At 47.1% G+C, this 18,175-nt stretch overlaps 2 protein-coding genes across 4 annotated transcripts in view; both read right to left on the bottom strand.

Moving 5' to 3' along the window:
- DISC1 (DISC1 scaffold protein) overlaps nt 1-18,175 on the bottom strand; it is a 406,697-nt gene that overhangs the window by 330,870 nt on the left and 57,652 nt on the right. For all 3 annotated transcript variants that reach the window (XM_081570368.1, XM_081570366.1, XM_081570367.1), the window contains exon 2: nt 6,328-7,307. In XM_081570368.1, coding sequence (XP_081426494.1) covers nt 6,328-7,307 — 980 coding nt within the window. The remainder of the gene's footprint in view (nt 1-6,327; nt 7,308-18,175) is intronic.
- TSNAX (translin associated factor X) overlaps nt 7,045-18,175 on the bottom strand; it is a 186,515-nt gene continuing 175,384 nt past the window's right edge. The window contains exon 8 of the transcript XR_014076830.1: nt 7,045-7,307. The gene's annotated coding sequence lies outside the window, so the exon portion shown is untranslated. The remainder of the gene's footprint in view (nt 7,308-18,175) is intronic.

The raw sequence follows: 18,175 nt of genomic DNA, 5'->3' as shown, positions 1-18,175 counted from the left end.
CACTAATGGGCATGTCTTATCCAGCCACACCGCCCATGTGAGGCAGGCCCTTTGTCTCCTTTTCCTCCAGCTCCATAACCTCAGGTGGGACCCAGCATTCAGGGTCCACCCACTTACTTCCCTCCTCTGCACCCCAGCTAGCATTTCCTTGCACCACAATTTTCTCAGTTCAGTTCAGTTCAGTTCAGTTGCTCGGTCATGTCTGACTCTGCGACCCTATGGACTGCAGCACACCAGCCTTCCCTGTCCATCACTAACTCCCGGAGCTTGCTCAAACTCATATCCAGTGAGTAAGAGATGCCATCCAACCATCTTATCCTCTGTCGTCCCCTTCTCCCTCTGCCTTCAATCTTTCCCAGCATCAGGGTCTTTTCAAATGACTCAGTTCTTTGCCTCAAGTGGCCAAAGGATTGGAGCTTGAACTTCAGCATCAGTCCTTCCAATGAATATTCAGGACTGATTTCCTTTAGGATTGACTGGTTGGACCTCCATGCAGTCCCAGGTACTCTCAAGAGTCTTCTCCAGCACCACAGTCCAAAATCATCAATTCTTCGGTGTTCAGCTTTCTTTATGGTCCAACTCTCACATCCATACATGACTACCGGAAAAACTATAGCTTTGACTAGACAGACCTTTGTCAGTAAAGTAATGTCTCTGCTTTTAATATGCTGTCTAGGTTTGTCATAGCTTTTCTTCCAAGGAACAAGCATTTTTTTCCCAACCCCTGGTAATGTCCCTGGGTGGCTATTTCTAAACAGTATAAAATACACAGTAGATTCTCATATGTGGTCATTATGTTCCATAGAATCGCTGGGAAAGCTCAGTTAGCAAATACTGAACCACTGTTTCCAGGGGGAAAACAAGGTTAGGTCACAATATTTTTGTCAACTGATCAATATATAACCTTGTTTTATGTGTGTTTCAGTTTAAAGATGCTGACTGTGTGTGCTAAGTAGCTTCAGTTGTATCTGCCTTTTTGTGACCCTATGGACCATAGCCTGCCAGGCTCCTCTGTCCATGGGGATTCTCCAGGCAAGAACACTGGTGTGGGTTGCCATGCCCTCCTCCAGGGAATCTTCCTGACCCAGGGATCAAACCCGAGTCTCTTATGTCTCCCGCATTGGCAGGCAGGTTCTTTACCACAAGCACCACCTGGGAAGCCCTTAAAGATGCTGTATTTAATACTTACCTCTGCTTCATGAACATTCGGCTCACAACTCACACCTGAAAGAGGCTCATCTAACACATTTTCTCCACTTAGGCACATGGCAGCCTTCTTGTGCTTACAAGTACCAGACAGGACTGCCAGTCCTGTGCTAGGGAACCAGCTTAAACAGTGACATCACCAACAAAAAACAAATAAAACGTGGGAAAAGCATGGCATTAAAAATAGAAAAAAATTTAAACTGAATCACTTTGCTGTACATCTGAAACTAACACAACATTGTAAATCAACTATACTTCAGTAAAAACAAACAAAATTTTTAAAAAGCTTTATATCAAATTTGAAAAAAACAGGCCATCTAAAGTACACTAGTTTACAGTCTGAGCTGAAACAAGACCTCAGCTAGAACATGCATGTCGAGTGGCTCAAATTTTTAGTCATTTTGTGCACGTCCACAAGGGTTTCCCTGATGGCTCAGCAGGTAAAGAAACTGCTTGCAATGCAGGAGACAAAGGATACTTGAGTTTGATTCCTGGATCAAGAAAATCCCCTGGAGGAGGAAATGGAAGCCCACTCCAGTATTCTTGTCTGGAAAATCCTATGGACAGAGAAGCCTGACGGGCTACAATCCAAAGGTCCCTAAGAGTCGGACAAGACTGAGTGAGTGCATGCACGTCCACAAAAGACCAGGGAAGCACCGTGAGCACTGACCTTGGACTTCAGTAAGTTTTAACAAGTAAGTGAATTCCCAAATACAGAATCTGCGGATATGAAGGATGGATTGTATTTAACAGGAGTGAAAATTCAAATTCCTGAGATTTTCATTTTCCTTAAGGAGAGAGAAAGGGGTTAAGGAATTAGAATATAATATTTTAAAAAGCCCCAGAACACTAGAATCCCAATCTTTGAAGGGATCTTTTTGAAGATCCTTAGCTCAACCCTTTCCCCAGTTCTGTAGCCCAAATGAGCAATCTGGGATTTCTGCACAAATATGATGGAAAAAGCAAGGCATTCCTCATCAAGCACAACTCTACTGTTGGGAGCCTCTTCCTCCATCTGAAGCAAAGTCAGCATTCCTATAAGTCCTTCACCCTGGACAGAGTTCCTTTCGTCACTCCAGGACCTGGAATAAAGGTCACCCCTCTTCCACACAACAGACATGCAAATCACCGGAAAGAGCATCATGTTACTCACTATCCAGGTGCTGGATAAACAAAGGAACTTACACTACAGATCAACTGTGTCCAGATCCTATCATTTGAGACAAGATGTGAGTTTAATTTGAACTGTAGGGTGAGAAATGGAATATTTCCTGCCATATCAGTAAACATGGATGTCACAGTCATCACTGATTGCAGCCTTCCAATGTGAGCCCATGGGCCCTGAGGGAACTCAGGAAGGAAAAGAATATCTGTCATCTAGCAGCCATCAGAATGCAGCCATTCCCTACGGTGAGCCTCAAGGAAGCTCAGAATGTGAAAAACACAGAATATTGGCCCCAGATAGCTGAGGTGAGTATCAAAGGAATGATTTCAGTGAGCCCAGACACTTGCATCTTCCCATACACAAAAAAGTGCTAAACTGCTTAACCTGGGATATCTGGGTTTTGTTAATTAATAATAATTTTTGATGTTCAGACAACCTGCCCTTTGTTGCAAAACTTCTATATAACCTGGCTCCCCCTCTTGCCTCCTTGGAGCAGTTCTCTCAGGGTCACTTGAGATGCTACCTCCTGAGCTTAAGTCCTAAAAATTCCCACCAAATAAAACATAAGTCTCAACTTTTAGGTTGTGATTTTTTTTTAAAGGTTATGAATATTTTTTAAGTCAACAAGGAAGAAGAGTGAATCCCTTTTTGACTCAAATTCTCTTCGCCTGAGCCATTTCTCTAATGAGCAATACTCTATAACAATGAGCAAAATTCTGGGTTCTTGCTGGGCATCAGAACCAGTCTGAAGCACTGCACATGGACCAGCACTTTTAATCCTCACAACCTATGAGGTGGGGACTGCAGTTACCTCCACCTACTACAAGAGCATCTTGAGGCACAGAACAATGAAGGAAATGACTTCGGGTCACACAGCAAGGAAGTGAAAGCACCAGGCTACCAGTCCTACCAGCATGCCAGGAGTACAAGCCCCCGGGTGACCCGCCAGAAACCAAGACCCCATAAAACAATTCCCCAGTGGCTTATAACTAATTATGTCTTTTTCAAAGCTGCATTTGATCAATAAAGGAAATAAGAAGAGATATATCTAGGGTGTGTTTCATTTCTTTTTGAAACTAAAGATCATGGAATCTAAAAGGTGAGCCAAGGTGATTTTCTGCAACCACAGCCCCTAGAATTCCAGCTCCCAGGCACCCAATATCCTGGTAGTTCAGAGACTGGCATGGTGAGTCTGTGGCCTCCAGAGAGCATATCTGTTCAGGGTTTCACAGACTCCAAAGTATCAAAAAATCTAGACCAGGACTAGATATCCTGGTCTATTATCTGGATACATGCATGCATGCTAAGTCACTTCAGTTGTGGCCGACTCTTTGCGACCCTATGGACTGTAACCCACCAGACTCCCCTGTCCATGGGATTCTCCAGGCAAGAATACTGGAGTGGGTTGCCATGCTCTCCTCCAGGGGATCTTCCTGACCCAGGGATCAAACCCGGATCTCCTGCGTCTCTTGCATTGGTAGGTGGGTTCTATACCACTAGCGCCACCCGCAAAGCCTCCTATATCTTGGTAACAGGAGTTGAAAGGAAGGGAAAAACTGTTGGTTCTACCAAAACTCAGGGACTGGATATTGTGGACTGACTACAGCAGACCCATTGCCAAGTGATTTTCTGTTTGGTTATCTGGGAGGAAGGGAAGCTGGTCTTTATAACCACATTGTACTTCTGCTTGACTTGGGTCAAAACTTGGATTTTTGAAATGCAGATATGCTGCCAAGATTTTTCTTAAAAGATATTGGAAATATAGTGTTGAAAACTGGCATTCAGAGTCCAAATATCACGATGGTGCAAACCTCCACTGAGTGTTTTGATCCTTGTGTGTGTGCCTCTCAGCATCTCTCCTTATGCCTCAGACATTCAATCCAAGAAGTCTATCAATTAGATTCCTGCGGCCCATCTTACCAAGATAAATTATTTCACTAAAACCAAAATTTAATCAAGCACCAGGCAGTATGCCAGGCATCAGGCATCCAAAAATGGCTAAGAGAAGTGAGCTGGAGATAAAGAGCTCGTGGTCAAGTGAGGAACTTGGACCGCGAACAACTGATTATTAAAGTGATGAGTGCTGTCACAGAGCGCATCCAAAGGGCTGTGGGAATGGATGGAGGGAGGGATTCATTCAGTCTCGGGGTGGGCGGGGAGGAGAGGTCTCACAAGGAAGTGGCTTTGGAGTCACACTGAAAAGAATAAGAAGAGCTAGGCAGGTGGCACAAGGCAGGAAGGTCACTCCAGGCAGAGGCCTGAGACACAGGAAGAGAGAGCAGCCCGGACAGCTGAGCTGGAGGAGGATGGCATTGGGCAGCTGCAGCAGGTCAGGAAAGGTCTCCGTTGTCAGGATGAGAAGTTTGGAGACCATCCTAAGAGAAGCAAGAAGCCACCAAATGTTTTAAGCCAAGGAATAACAGTATCCCAGCAGTATTCCCAAAGACAACACTGCTGACCTCGCAGAGGAGGAATTGGGGAAGAGAGACTCTGGAGGAAAGTATATACATCAGGACCCCTTACCGAACATGGGTGAAACATAACAAGGATTTGAACCAGGCAGGGACCATGGCCATGGCCATGAGAGTAGGTTAGCTGCAGGACTGGGGGGCGCTTAAAGACTGAGCAGAGGTTGGGAGAGAGCAGTGGGTAAGGTGTTGAAGAATCTGCAGCTCCTCTAAGGAGCTGGATGCATTCTATTAGCTCAAATCAACAGTTATATATCAACAGTGATGCCTGTTAGGACTGGTTTAATGGGTAAGACAGTGGTATCAGTTTTGGACATGCCTGACTCAAAGATTCCATGCATCACCTGGGAATACTGCTCAGTGCACTGTCCCTTTCACACTGGCCCAGCTGCTCTATCTCCCTGGGTGATAAATCTGATGGCTGGTCTGGGACAGTGCAAACAGGGACATGCCTGGAACTTTAGGCCACAGGTGAGGGGCTGAGAGCAAATGATATCAGTCCCTCAGAATGAACATGAGCCTCACATTTTCAGGTCCTCCTTCCAATCCTGATGAGAGAGACTCTACTTCCCTACTCACATGTACCTACGCCACACACACATGCACACACATATGCACACACATGCACATGTGTATACACATCCACATATATACACATGCACACAGGTACATACGCACACATATGCATGCACATATATATACATGTGCACACATACATGCATGCACACCCCAGAAGGAAAACAGTCTTTCAACAGGACGAGTCAATGGGTCACCTCTGCCCGTGTTTCCCTGGGAACTTTCTAGGGTAGAACAACCCTGCCTACTCCAAGGTGGACCCACCCCTCAGATAACTGGGTGGCCAGCAATATTGCAATGTCAGGACTTACATCTATACAGTCCACCCTAATTTCCAAAGCACTTACATTCCCACCGAAGCATGGAATAACCCTGTGTGGTGTTATCATCTCTAAAAAAGGAAACTAAGGGGCTGAGAGGTTTAGTGAACAGAAACAAAGCCCCTCAATTCCATGTCAGGAGCTCCCACAGCTGCAGTGGGAAATGAGCTGTAAATGCAGAAACAACTCTGGATCACCCCCAGTTTGGAGCATCACCACCTCTATATCACTCAGTCCATCCACACACCAGCCAGTTCCATCTCCCCTGTTCCCTGGTCCCGACCTCCCGCTTCAAAGAGCTCCGCTGAGCCAACCCTGAGTCACCCATGCCAGAAACTGCAGCGGAGCCTGTGGTCCAACAACCAACCAACCTGAGCATCTAAGGGATAGAGAAAATGAGAACAGATTTGCATTCAGGCTGAAAGAAAAGAAGCAGAAGTGGAGCAATATCATTTTGCAGCCAGCCACCAAAGGTGCTGCCGTATTTTCCAGTGAGAAATAGGTCAACCCCAGAAGCGTCATTTCTGGCCCTCTGCCCAGAACTAATCTGAGCCGTGACCATCCCGGGCCCGTAGGCTGGTAAGACACCCACCTCCAGCCGCCTCCGCTGGCCCTGCAGGCAGTGCAGCAGCGCTGGCTCACATTTGCTGAGCAGGGGGTCCCACCAGTGAGCATCCACAGAGCTGCTGGCCTCAAACCACAAGGGATCCGGGGGGCAGGAGGAGGCAGCATCCATGTCCAACAAAGGAAGAGTCTGGCACTCCAGCCCAGGGCTGCCCCCCGAGGTCTGCATAGCATCTGCCAGGCCCTGAGAAGCCTTGAGAGTGAAGGGGAGAGAGAGGAGCCGAGGGTGATCACGGGGCCCATCCGAGCTGGCAGCCTTGGCCTCCATCTCCTCCAGGCTCTGATGAGGGCCCTCAGCCTCTCTGGATGGTGGGCAGCCTTCTGCTTCTCCCCGTTCCCCGGCAGAGCCCAAGGAGAGGCGAATGAAACTAAAGCTGGAGGTAAAGACGTCCTGAGAGCTGGCAGGGATAGAGGAGGCCTTGGGGCCACTTCCGAGGCTGCAGCTGGTGTCACTCACGTTCTCCGGGGATGGACAGCCTTTGTTCCAGGCTTCCCAGCAAGGACTCAGGGCCTCGTGACTGTCCATGGACGGCAGCTCCCCTCGACAGCCAGTGGCCCTGGGGCCACACAGCCTGCTGAGCCTATTGGGCAGGGCAGTGCCAGCTCGGGGCTGAGCCCCAAGGAGCCCTGGGCTTCCTCTCACGGCCATCACAGCTCGTCCTCGGTGTCCCACAGAGGCCAGAGACAAGGCTGCTGTGCTCCTGGGAATGAGGCTCCCAACCGAGCGACCTCGCCCCTGGCCTCCAGGGTCAAGGCCACACGGGCCGGCCCTGGACTCAGGATGGTGAGACTCCTCGCCGCATGCCCCTCCCTGGGCCCGGAATGGAGTGCCCACTGGCGGGGAGAGGAACCCGATCCTGGGCCCAGCGGTGCTTCTCATGTAGCCCGGCCTCCGTGCCAGCCGCCTTCTCCGAAAAGATGCTGCAGGTGGTGAGCAATCTTGGCTGCCTGGAGAGAAAGAGAAAACATCATCATGAACACACACACACACATACACACACACACACACACACACACCTCCCTGGCTCAGCGAGAATTGGGATGGAGAACAACCCTGGGCTCAGAGGTCATCTCTTGGGTGTCTGTCAGAGATGCTGGCTCAGTGGTCACCAGGCCAACCTGGTAAAGAAACTCTGATGATTCTCAGGAAGTGACCCCTGGGATGTGTAGACTTCAGCCCAGAGTCTCAGCTCCTCTGTTCAGCAGAGCAGCTGGCATGGCTATTATGCTAACATGTCTCAGGCACAACCTCGGCAGTTCCTTCTGAGCCTCCAGCATCCTGCCTGTTGATCTTTTAGGAGCATCAGCACTTTCATCCTGGAGTGGCCTGGAAAGCAAATGAGCTGAAGCTGAATGCCAGCGCACTCCTCAGAATGAGAGCCAATCACCTACTCTGGCTACTCTTAAGATATATGTATGGTTTGGTTACCTGAGTTTTCCACGGCTTTGCATGCCTGTGTACCATGGAGAGCTGACTGAGACACTATGCCCATCAATTCAGCTCACAGTGAATTACAGGAGGCCCCGTTTGCTGTGTTCTCCAAACCAGGGGCTGTGTTCCCCTCCCAGCTATGCAAGGAGGATACAGACAATAAAACTGTTGATGCCTCTCACAGGCATGATGCTATAGCAGCTGAGAGCAGAAGTTTCAGCACTTCACTGCCTGGTTCAAATCTCATTGTGCCATTTCTTGCTGTGTGACATCTCAGAAGTTACTTAGCCTCTCTGTGACTCAGTTTGCTAATCAGTAAAATGGAGATATCAACAGTATTTCTCTCCTAGGATGGTGGTGAGCATTAAACTAAATGAGTTACTACAGGCAGACCCCTCAGAACAGTGCCTGGCGCTCACAATAACTGTGATTAAAGTGTAATTAACAGTTACTATTTTGACATTTTGTAGCACCTCATTACTCATGACGTATCCTCACTGCATTAATTTCCATAGCTCCCTACCAAAGTCATGTGAATCAACCAGGAATTGTAACATTTCTTTCAGTTAAGGAAACTGAGGCTCAGAGAAATCAAACACTTGCAAGTGGCTGAGTCTTGGGGCCCTGCCACGACTCAAATCCGACTGGATGGAAGACGCAAGAGCAGACAATGTGAAGCATAGCTGTAGCTCCCCTCCCCTACTGGGTCCACACATCTTGCCCTGCCCTACCTCTCAGAATACAGATGGTCTCAGATTCTTCAGGTAAACAGAGAGCGCTAGGCATCCAGGATCCCACTGTGTTATGACCATGCCCTGCATTTAAGTTGCTTGATAGAAGGTGAATATATGAATGGATGCAAGGATATATGGAGGGAAAGTTGGATGGATGGATGGATGGATGGATGGATGGAAGGATGGACTGGGACCCATCTGACCCCAAATCACATGCTTTTTCTGTATCCTTTACCTTCAAGCACATCACTTAGGATGACAACTTGCAATGACAAGAAGTCAAAAGAAATGGGTTGTTTTTCTTCTTTATTTTTCTTTTCTTCCATCAAAGTTTGAATTGGTGGAAAAGAACATGACAAAAAGATGCAGAAAATGTACAGAAGGAATCATTAATACATCATACTGGACCACTCACTAGGATGGCTACTATTAAACACATACACAGAAAATAACAAGTGTTGATGATGATGTGGAAAAATTGAAACCAGTGTGCTCTACAGGAATGTGCACTATGGGAATGTAAAATGGTATAGCTGAAAAGAGTATAGGAATTCCTCAAAAAATTAAAAATAGAATTACGACATGGTCCAGCAATTCCACTTCTTGGTATATACCCAAAAGAATTGAAATCAGGTTTCAAAGAGATAATTGTACCCCTGTGTTCATAGTGGCATTATTCACTATAGACAAAGGTGCCTCAACCCAAGCATGCCTCAACAAATGGATGGATAACACATGGTCTATCCACATGATGGGAAATTATTCAGCCTTGTTTAAAAAAGGGAAATTCTGACTCCTGTTACAACATGAATGAACCTCAATCTTGAGGACATGATGCTCAGTGAAATAAGATAGTCACAAAGGGACAAATATGTTTGATTCTACCTCTATGAGATACCTTGAGGAGTCAAATTATTAGAGACAGAAAGTAGAAAGACGGTTGCCAGAGGCTAGAGGCAGATGGCTGGAGGTAGGAGAATGTTGGGAGCTAGTGCTCAGCGGGGACAGAGCTTCAGTTTGGGAACATGACAAAGTTCTAGAGATGGACAGTGGTGACAGAAACAAAACAATGTTAACGTCCTTAATGACACTGAACTGTACACTTAAAAATGGTTACAAGGATAATTCTCTGTTATATGTATTTCACCTCAATTTAAAAAAAATTTTTTTTTTAATAGACCAAACTGGGTCACCATGCTCTGTGATCCCAAGGAGACCCATCCTTTCCCTCATTGCTCTCGCCATCTGAGGCTGCCCCCTGCACCTGGAGGTGGTCAGCACAGGGCTGCAGGAGTTCAGGACAGGGCAGAGGGATGCCAAGAAGAACTAACTCTCCTCTGCCTGTGAAACTGGCAAAATATTTTTCAAAGAACAAGGAATCCAGAAGGAAGCAGAGAGAACACTGAATTCTGGCTTCGATTACCAAAGGAAAATTATTCAGCAATTTCATACCTTCAAAATGGAGTCCTGTGAAATCTGTATTGTCTTTTGGCTTAAAGATACTTTAAATTAATTTTTTTATGCAAGTCCAATCACACAAATAACCCTTCTGAAGTTAAAGGAGCAACATTAAGTGGAAAATAATTTGTTTGAAATTTCACTTCTTTTCAAATGCCTGTAGGCCCTTGGGTCTGAGTAGCCCTCCATAAAGCTACTCATCCAAGGGTCTGAAACCTCCCCAGGCCTGGTCCAGCTGCTATCCAAGCAGTTCCCCAATGGGAGCCCGAGTTCCTGGGAGGAGGGGTGTCCTGGTAAGATGCCATCAGGCCACAGTGTTCATCTAATGAAGGGCTGAGAGGTAGGGGTGGGGAATGGAGTAGCCCAGCCCCTGAATCCACCTGTACATGAGACATCCCCCCAGGTGTGAGCCTTCCCAGAATGTGACCCCAGAAACAGAGACTGTCACATGGCATCAATCCTAACCTTCCAGAGAGGGAAGAGGAGCTGATAGGGTTGGATCTGGAGGGCACCTGTGGAACGAGCTAGAAGGGGTATAAGAAACCCATATGGAGCACATGGCTGCTCTGAAATCTTTTTCCACTTATTTTTTAATTTTTTTTTTTTTGAGGACATTTATGATGTCCCTATGGAGAAGGAGATGGCAACTCCCTCCAGTATTCTTGCCTGGAGAATCCCCATGGACTGAGGAGCCTGGCAGGCTGTAGTCTGTGGGGTTGCAAAAACTGGGACACGACTGAGCAATTTAACACACACACACGCACATGATGTCCCTCTGTGCGTGCATGCTAAGTCACTTCAGCCAGGTCTGACTCTTTGTGACCCTGTGGACTGTAGCCCACCAGACTCCCCTGTCCATGGGATTCTCCAGGCAAGAATACTGGAGTGGGTTGCCATGCCCTCCTCCAGGGGATCTTCCCAACCCAGGGATCGAATCCTCATCTCTTAAGTCTCCTGCATTGCCAGGCGGGTTCCCAACTGGGAAGCCCCATCCCTCTGACCAGAAACCAATTGTTACTTATCTATCCTGCCTGAAATCCACCCTGACATCCAAGCCCAGCCTTCACATCCTGTGGTTAAGGAAGGCTTCTAACGCATTCAGATCTTGGAGAGAAACAGTCCTTCTGGCAGCTTGCTGCAGTCAGCTCTGGGAACACAGGTTCAAGCGGGCAGGAAGTCAACTGTGGCAAGATGAGGGAGGGACCTAAGCCAGCTGTGCCCTCTGTTCTGTGTAAGCCCAGAGAGGGCTCCAGTCTGCCCATCTGGCCCCAGAAAGCCTGAGGCAGAGGCAGAGCCACAGCAGCTGTCTCCCTCCCTTGCAGCCTCACCCTCCACAGCAGGCTCCAGGGGAGGGGAGCACAGTCCTCTCACTTCCTCTCCACGGCGCAGACTGGCAGGTCCCCAGTTGTGTGGGATCCCATCTCCACCCTCATCCACCCAGTGAGCTCTGAGACTGAAGGGGAGTGAAAGATGAGGGCTTCAACTTGGCCCAGATGTCACGGGGCTTCCACACACAGCCCAGATAAGATACCCAGGAGCATCTGCTTACATAACTTATGCAGAAAATTGGAGAAACCAATGTTACCAGCCAGGTTGGCAAGGATCCTGCCTGCCCCACCTCTAAGGTTCTCCCTTTATCCATCGCACCCCTCCCCTATCAGCTACCTAGTCCAGATCACCCAGTTCACAGGCCTTCACCAAAAGCCCACATCACTCCTCTTCCCTATTTATTAACACCCAGCTCTGTCAGTTTTTCTCTTTGGTGTATATAAACTATTCTCAACTTACGCTATAAATAAGCTCCATGAGATCCTTACAACAGCCACCCCCCAAATCCTAGTATACAGAGAAGGCATCTAATATACATTGACCAGATTATACTCATTTTTGACTAGGAAATCTAAACTACTCAATTTAAGAAAACATACTCATGAATTTACTTGGAAGACCTTAAAGCCAATACCCAAGTTAAAATCTGCACAAAATGCTCATGTGGGTTTGGGAAAGTTGCTCGGTGATGCTAAGGCCCGGTGGGGAAAGCACTTCTGCCTCCTGAAGGGGAAACACAAGGACTCGGAGGCACTGCTGAGGATGTGTAGAATAGTTAGAGAAATACAAGCACTTTACAAAACAAAACATGACCTGTGTATAAATGTACAGTGGAAACATAAGTGAATATACTCTTTTCATGGAAGGAATTTTAATCCTATTTTTCATGGTCAAGGCATAGACTTTCATAAAATGTTCAGGTTAACCAGAGGTTCTGGATTATAAAGAAACCACACATCCCTGAGGATTAACTTGTTTTCCAAGAACCAGAATCCAATCATATACATTAAGCACAAACACTCAACTGAGCGCAAGTTCATCTTTCTCAGACAGTTCAGAGAGCACCTGGGGATTCAGAGGTGCCTCAGGGTCACTGTAATAAGAATCTGGTGAGAGAGACAAGTGCTGGAGAGAAATAAATCAAGCTTTACTGAGTTTCCATTTTAATTGTGCTTTCCCTACCAACAAAACCAGTCCTCACTGAACACAGGATACTGGATGGGGATGCAGACAAGGGCAAGATACCATCCCCGCCCCCAGATTGCTTACGATCTGGCACGGGATGTAAGTCGTGCAAAAAAACCATCCCAGGATGGAATGGCTACTCAACCACAGAGGACAGAGAATTCAATTTGAAGTTAACTAGTGGAGTTACCTGGGGCTTCCAGGTGGCGCTAGTGGTAAGGAACCCACTTGCCAATGCAGGAGACATGAATTCGATCCCTAGGTCGGGATGATCCCCTAGAGGAGGGCATGGTAACCCACTTCAGTATTCTTGCCTGGAGAATCCCATGGACAGAGGAGCCTGGCGGGCTATAGTTCATAGGGTCACACAGAGTCGGACACAGCTGAAGCGACTGAGCACACACGCAATGGAGTTGCCTAATTGGCTCCGTTGGCTAACCTGACAGTTCTTTGCCTTTCAGCAAAGCAGAGGACTCTCTGAGCTCCAGAGTACTCCTCAAAGTATGTGCTGCCCCAAAACTCACCTCCTGGAGTTAAAGGGAAGGATAGGGTGAACACAGACCATTCCGGGGAGACAGGACAACTCTTACAAGCAACTGGGCCCAAGAGCCCCCCCGTCAGCCTGACCAGAACTTCCTTGGTTGTGAGACTTGCTCCTTCTTGGTCTTCTTGGCAGGCTTCCCTGCCCCCTCCTTTATCCTCAGGGGCACCTCCCTAAACCTCTCCCACGTCTCGCCCCTCTGAGCACCTGCGTCTCAGAGGACCCAGACCCTGTCCTTGAGGGAGCATGGTGAGCTCTCAGGGCCCCTGCCCTCCTGGGAGGGCGCAGTGGTGATCACGCAACCACACAGAGGAACAGAGACGGGGAGGGTGACGGGCAGATTCATGGTGCCCCGCCACAAGTAACAGAGCCCTGGTCTTGGTCAGTGGGGCCTTGGAGTGACATTTAGATGAGACCTGACAGGTGAGCAGGAGGCAGGGAGGCCATGGGGGAGGCTGCTGGGAAGATCCTGAGAGAGAAAGGGACGGAGCTGCAAGGGCAGGTGGGGGACCCTGGTGACAGGCAGGTGGCAGGATGGAGCCAGCCACTGCATCCGGCTGCACCAGGACTAGCTCTTTGTCCTGAGAGTGATCTCTGGAAAGAGGCGGGATATGATCTGCATGTTTTACAAGATTCCCTCTGGGGAGAAGAGACCAGACAGGAGCAAGAAAGGACACAAGGAGAGCAGTTAGGAGGCACCAAACCCAGGGCAAAGGAAGCCCACGGCTTCCTACACACAGCAGGGAGGCACCAAGCCAGGAGGAACCATCCTCCTGATGTCTGCATCCTTCTCTGCTCCACATCCACCCCAGGACTCTTCACAACAATGGGCAGGGAGTACACTTTCTTCTGAGCAGTATGGGCACACTGCCCACCCTCCACCACGCTCTGTTGACATTTATTTTTTTAATATTTAGTTTGGGGGCTGTGCTGGGTCTTAGCTGTGGCACATGGGATCTTCATTAGGTCATGAAAGATCTTTCACTGTGGTGCTGGGACTCTCTAGTTGCAGCATGGGCTAGTGCAGCACACAGGCTTAGTTGCTCCATGGCATGTGAGATATTAGTTCCATGACCAGGGATCAAACCGACGTCCCCTGCATTGCAAGGCAGATTCTTAACCGCTGGACCACTAGGGAAGTCCCCAACAAGCATTTAGACAAAGAAATATTTCAGGGCCAGATAAATGATATTCTCAATCTTTCTACAAAGAACCCCTTCAGAATCATCCTAACTAGTTTACCGAGATGCCTACATTTTTAAAAACATCCATTAGGTCAGAAATATTATTCTTTTTCCTTGTCAGCTTCTACCATTATACACATATCCCATATAAAATTCCCCATACCTAACACAAGCCAGCCGCATCCTCAAGAATCTAAGCTTAAATCGGGGGCTAAAATCAGAAGTCCAACAGGAAGTACATTTTCAACAGCGTCATTAATGGGCAGGGAGGACCAGGGTGTGTGTGTGTGTGTGTGTGTGTGTGTGTGTGTGTGCGCGTGCACGCACATGCATACTCATGGGTGCACACATGCCAGAGTGTAATAAAAAGACACATGCAAGTGTGTATGTACATACACAAATATTTATGGGAATGTAGATTATATATATACACGAGCTTCCCTTGTGGCTCAGTCAGTAAAGAATCTGCAGGTAGAGGGAAGAGAAAGTATACAGGAATGGCACGATCCTTTCTCAGGATCACTGAGAGTAGGCAGGGCAAGACCACTGGGGAAGAAGGGATGGCAGGCTGTGTGTAAGCCTGGAGGGCTTCCAGGTGGAGGCAGTACAGGGCAGGGACCTGTGCTGGAGAGAAGAGGAATGGATGAGAACAGAAGAGCTTGTTAAGGAGGAATTCTGGAAGAAGAGGAGGGCTCAGGAGAAAAAGAACCAGAAGGGAAGGAAGCCACTGGTGATTCCAGAAGGTGTTAGGTGAGGGACACCACTTAGAGCAATACAGCCTGTGTGTCCAGCTGCAGTCACCTCTGTCCTTGGTTTAGTTCTGCAGCTGAAATGCTGAGATTTTGGATCAGTGGTTCCCAAACAAGGCTACACATTAGAGTCACTTTTAAATGTCATCTTTTAAAAATTCCACAGTCCAGGCCACAATCCAGGCTGATGACATCACAGAGTTGGGGAGAGGGACTCAGGCCTCAGTCCTTTGGAGGCTCCCTAAGTGACCCCGTAGGCAGTGGGGCTGGGAGCCTCTGCTTTACAGGGGAGTCCTGAATAACCTCCTAGAACACTTGGGAGTTCAAGTCTATCATAAACTTATTCACAGCACTGTAGATCATGTTTCTTTGCAGAATCTTCCTCTTTTGTTTCTTGAAATGCAGCTGTAGTTGTTGCCCACTACGTGCAGATAAAGTGTGACCTGTATTTAAAACTTGTCCCCGTCCATCTGTTCTAAATCTTCTCCCCCACATAGGGTTTCCACTTTCTATAAGACAATGGGAGGCCTGGGCACTGCCCACCACCCCCCACCCCACCCCAATCCCCCCACCGGCCCCTGGGAGGCTGGCAGCTTTCTCACTTCCCCCGTCTGCAGTCAGGACAGCAGGGCCCAAACACGGTTCAACATTCAGCCCACTTTGGTGTTTTAAGGGTCAAAACCCACACACGCACCACGCAGTGTGGGATCCTGGATCGGATCTGGGAACAATGAAAGAATATTCATGGAAAACTGGTGAAACTCAAATAAAAGCTGTAGTTTAGCTCATTGTACCAATGTTAATTTTTTAGTTTTAATTATCCTACCATGATACAGGGCTTCCCAGGTGGGACAGTGGTAAAGAATTCATATGCCAATGCAGGAAACCCAGGAGATGCGGGTTCAATCCCTGGGTTGGGAAGATCCCCTGGAGGAGGAAATGGCAACCTACTCCAGTATTCTTGCCTGGAAAACTCCACGGACAGAGGAGCCTGGTGGACTACAGTCCATGGGGTTGCAAAGAGTCAGACATACATAACTTAGCAACTGGACAACAACAAATACATAATATATATTATAACATATTATATATGTTAGCATACGGAAACCTGGGTGAAGGAAACTGTATTATCCTTCCTAATTTTCTATAAATCTATAAATCTTCCAAAATAAAAAGCTTGTTTAAAAAGCATGTACATACGCACACACAAATTATGGACCTGTGTTTTTCAGCAGGAAATGATGTGGGCTCTGGAGACAGATAACCTGCATTTAAAGTTTCTCTCGGCCACTTCTAAGTGAGCGCTCTTGGGTTACTTGCGACTCTGCTGCTTGTGTTATCTGGCCTGTCACCTGGGACTCCACCTCATGGCATTGCTGAGACGGTAGAGAAGGTTATGAGGTTCACTGCCCTCTGCCACGCCTGGCACAGAGTAATCATTCAAAAGCTATTTTTACTTGCAATTCGGGAATAGAGCAAAGATAAAAACATCATCTTAAAGCCAAGGCACCTGGACATGGCCCCCTGTAGGCAGTGAAAATAAAAGTGTTAGTAGCTCAATCATGTCTCTTTTCAACTCCATGGACTGTAGCCTGCCAGGCTCCTCTGTCTGTGGAATTTTCCAGGCAAGAATACTGGAGTGGACAGCCAATTCCCTTTTCCAGGGGATCTTCCCAACTCAGGGATTGAACACGGGTCTCCTGCGCTACAGGCAAATTCTTTACCATCTGAGCCACCAGGGAAGCCCTGTAGACAGAATTTAAGGTAAAGATAAACCAGAGCAGCCTTAGCTGCTTCCTATATGGAGGAGGTTCTTGGAGGCCAAAGCACATGGCATCTAGCATGGTATCCCTAGTCACTTAATCCACCCACTCTTGTTGTCCAATACCTGCCCAACTCTCTGATCCAATGTCCTGAGTTCTCTTTTCTTTCCTTTTTACCCCTGGATCTCCTTCCTCCAGTTGAAGCAAGTAGTAGAGGAATTTAGCACTAGAAACTCATAAAACCCATGAAAGGGTTTGAGCTGAAATCACTGAGCAGCCTCTCTCCCCAGTACTATTAATTCTCATAAACGATTGTCTTTTTCTTTCCATGTAAAGTGCTACTCAAAAATCTGATCACCATCTGAACCCCCTCAAGAGTGCTGTTAGCTCCAGATGGGTGTCACTAATGAATTTTTTAACTGCTACCCTAATAAAATATGGATGAACCAGAAGGAGCCCTCTCTGTAGCTGCTACTTCAAAACAAGTTTCTGCTTTTATTTTTGCAGCAAAGACCCGTAAGCTCTCACATCCACCCTAACAAAAGAGAGCTTTGCTCAGACTTGTCCATCTGTAAAGTTCACAGTTACCTTTTTAATGCCGTATTTTATGCACTGGCTTATTTTCATGGCTTTCTAAATGCCCCGCTTTGCATGCCAAATTTGAGACGTGTTTATTAAAAAATGCTCTTGTCAGCACTTCACACATAAGTAGTAGCCTGTCTTTCAAGGAAGTCTCTACTTTGCACTAAATTTTTATAATACTCAGAATTTAAGCCCATATCGAAGGTTTGTGCCGCTTTAAATGCCTGTCCTTAAAAATGATACAAGCAGCAAATGTCTGCTCTATGGTCCTACTAGAAAACAAGAGGAAATTTGGTATTTTTGTGGAAATACTTGATGCCCTGGTGTGAAGAAATTAAATGATTCCTATGTTATAAAGATGCTCTAAGCCACTGTGAGCATGAAGGAGGGTGCTGAGGGTGACTTGTCATTTAACTGGGTCTTAGATGTAAGGAAATATTTTATAACAGAATATGATTGTCTTTTGTCTGCACTTGAGGATTCTTCTTTCATAAAACTTTTCTAGTCTCACTTCATATTGAGATACTATATATAGCATCCAAGTTTAAAGAGGCCATCTCTCCATCCAGGAAGCTCAAATCTTTCCGATTGATTCAAACACCATTAGCGTTTGGAGTTGATGAAAACTAGGCAGGAGCTGGACTGGAGTTAACCTCTGCACTACCTACAAAGAAGGGGTTTGTTTAAACAGTCCTATTTTCGGGAAGACAGCAGTGGGGAATACTTAGGATGTTTAAGAGAGCAAACTGTTTTCAAGTACCCATTTACATTTACACAGCACAAACTAATTATACAGAATCCTTGTGTCTTCTTGCCTTTAGAGTGCCTCTTCACTCTGGAATCAATTAGAACAAAGCAA

The sequence above is a fragment of the Giraffa tippelskirchi genome, chromosome 2 (genome assembly GCF_054371585.1).
Source record: "Giraffa tippelskirchi isolate mGirTip1 chromosome 2, T2T-mGirTip1v1.2.pri, whole genome shotgun sequence".
Lineage (NCBI taxonomy): Eukaryota > Metazoa > Chordata > Mammalia > Artiodactyla > Giraffidae > Giraffa > Giraffa tippelskirchi.
This window is presented reverse-complemented; position numbering and strand designations above follow the sequence as displayed.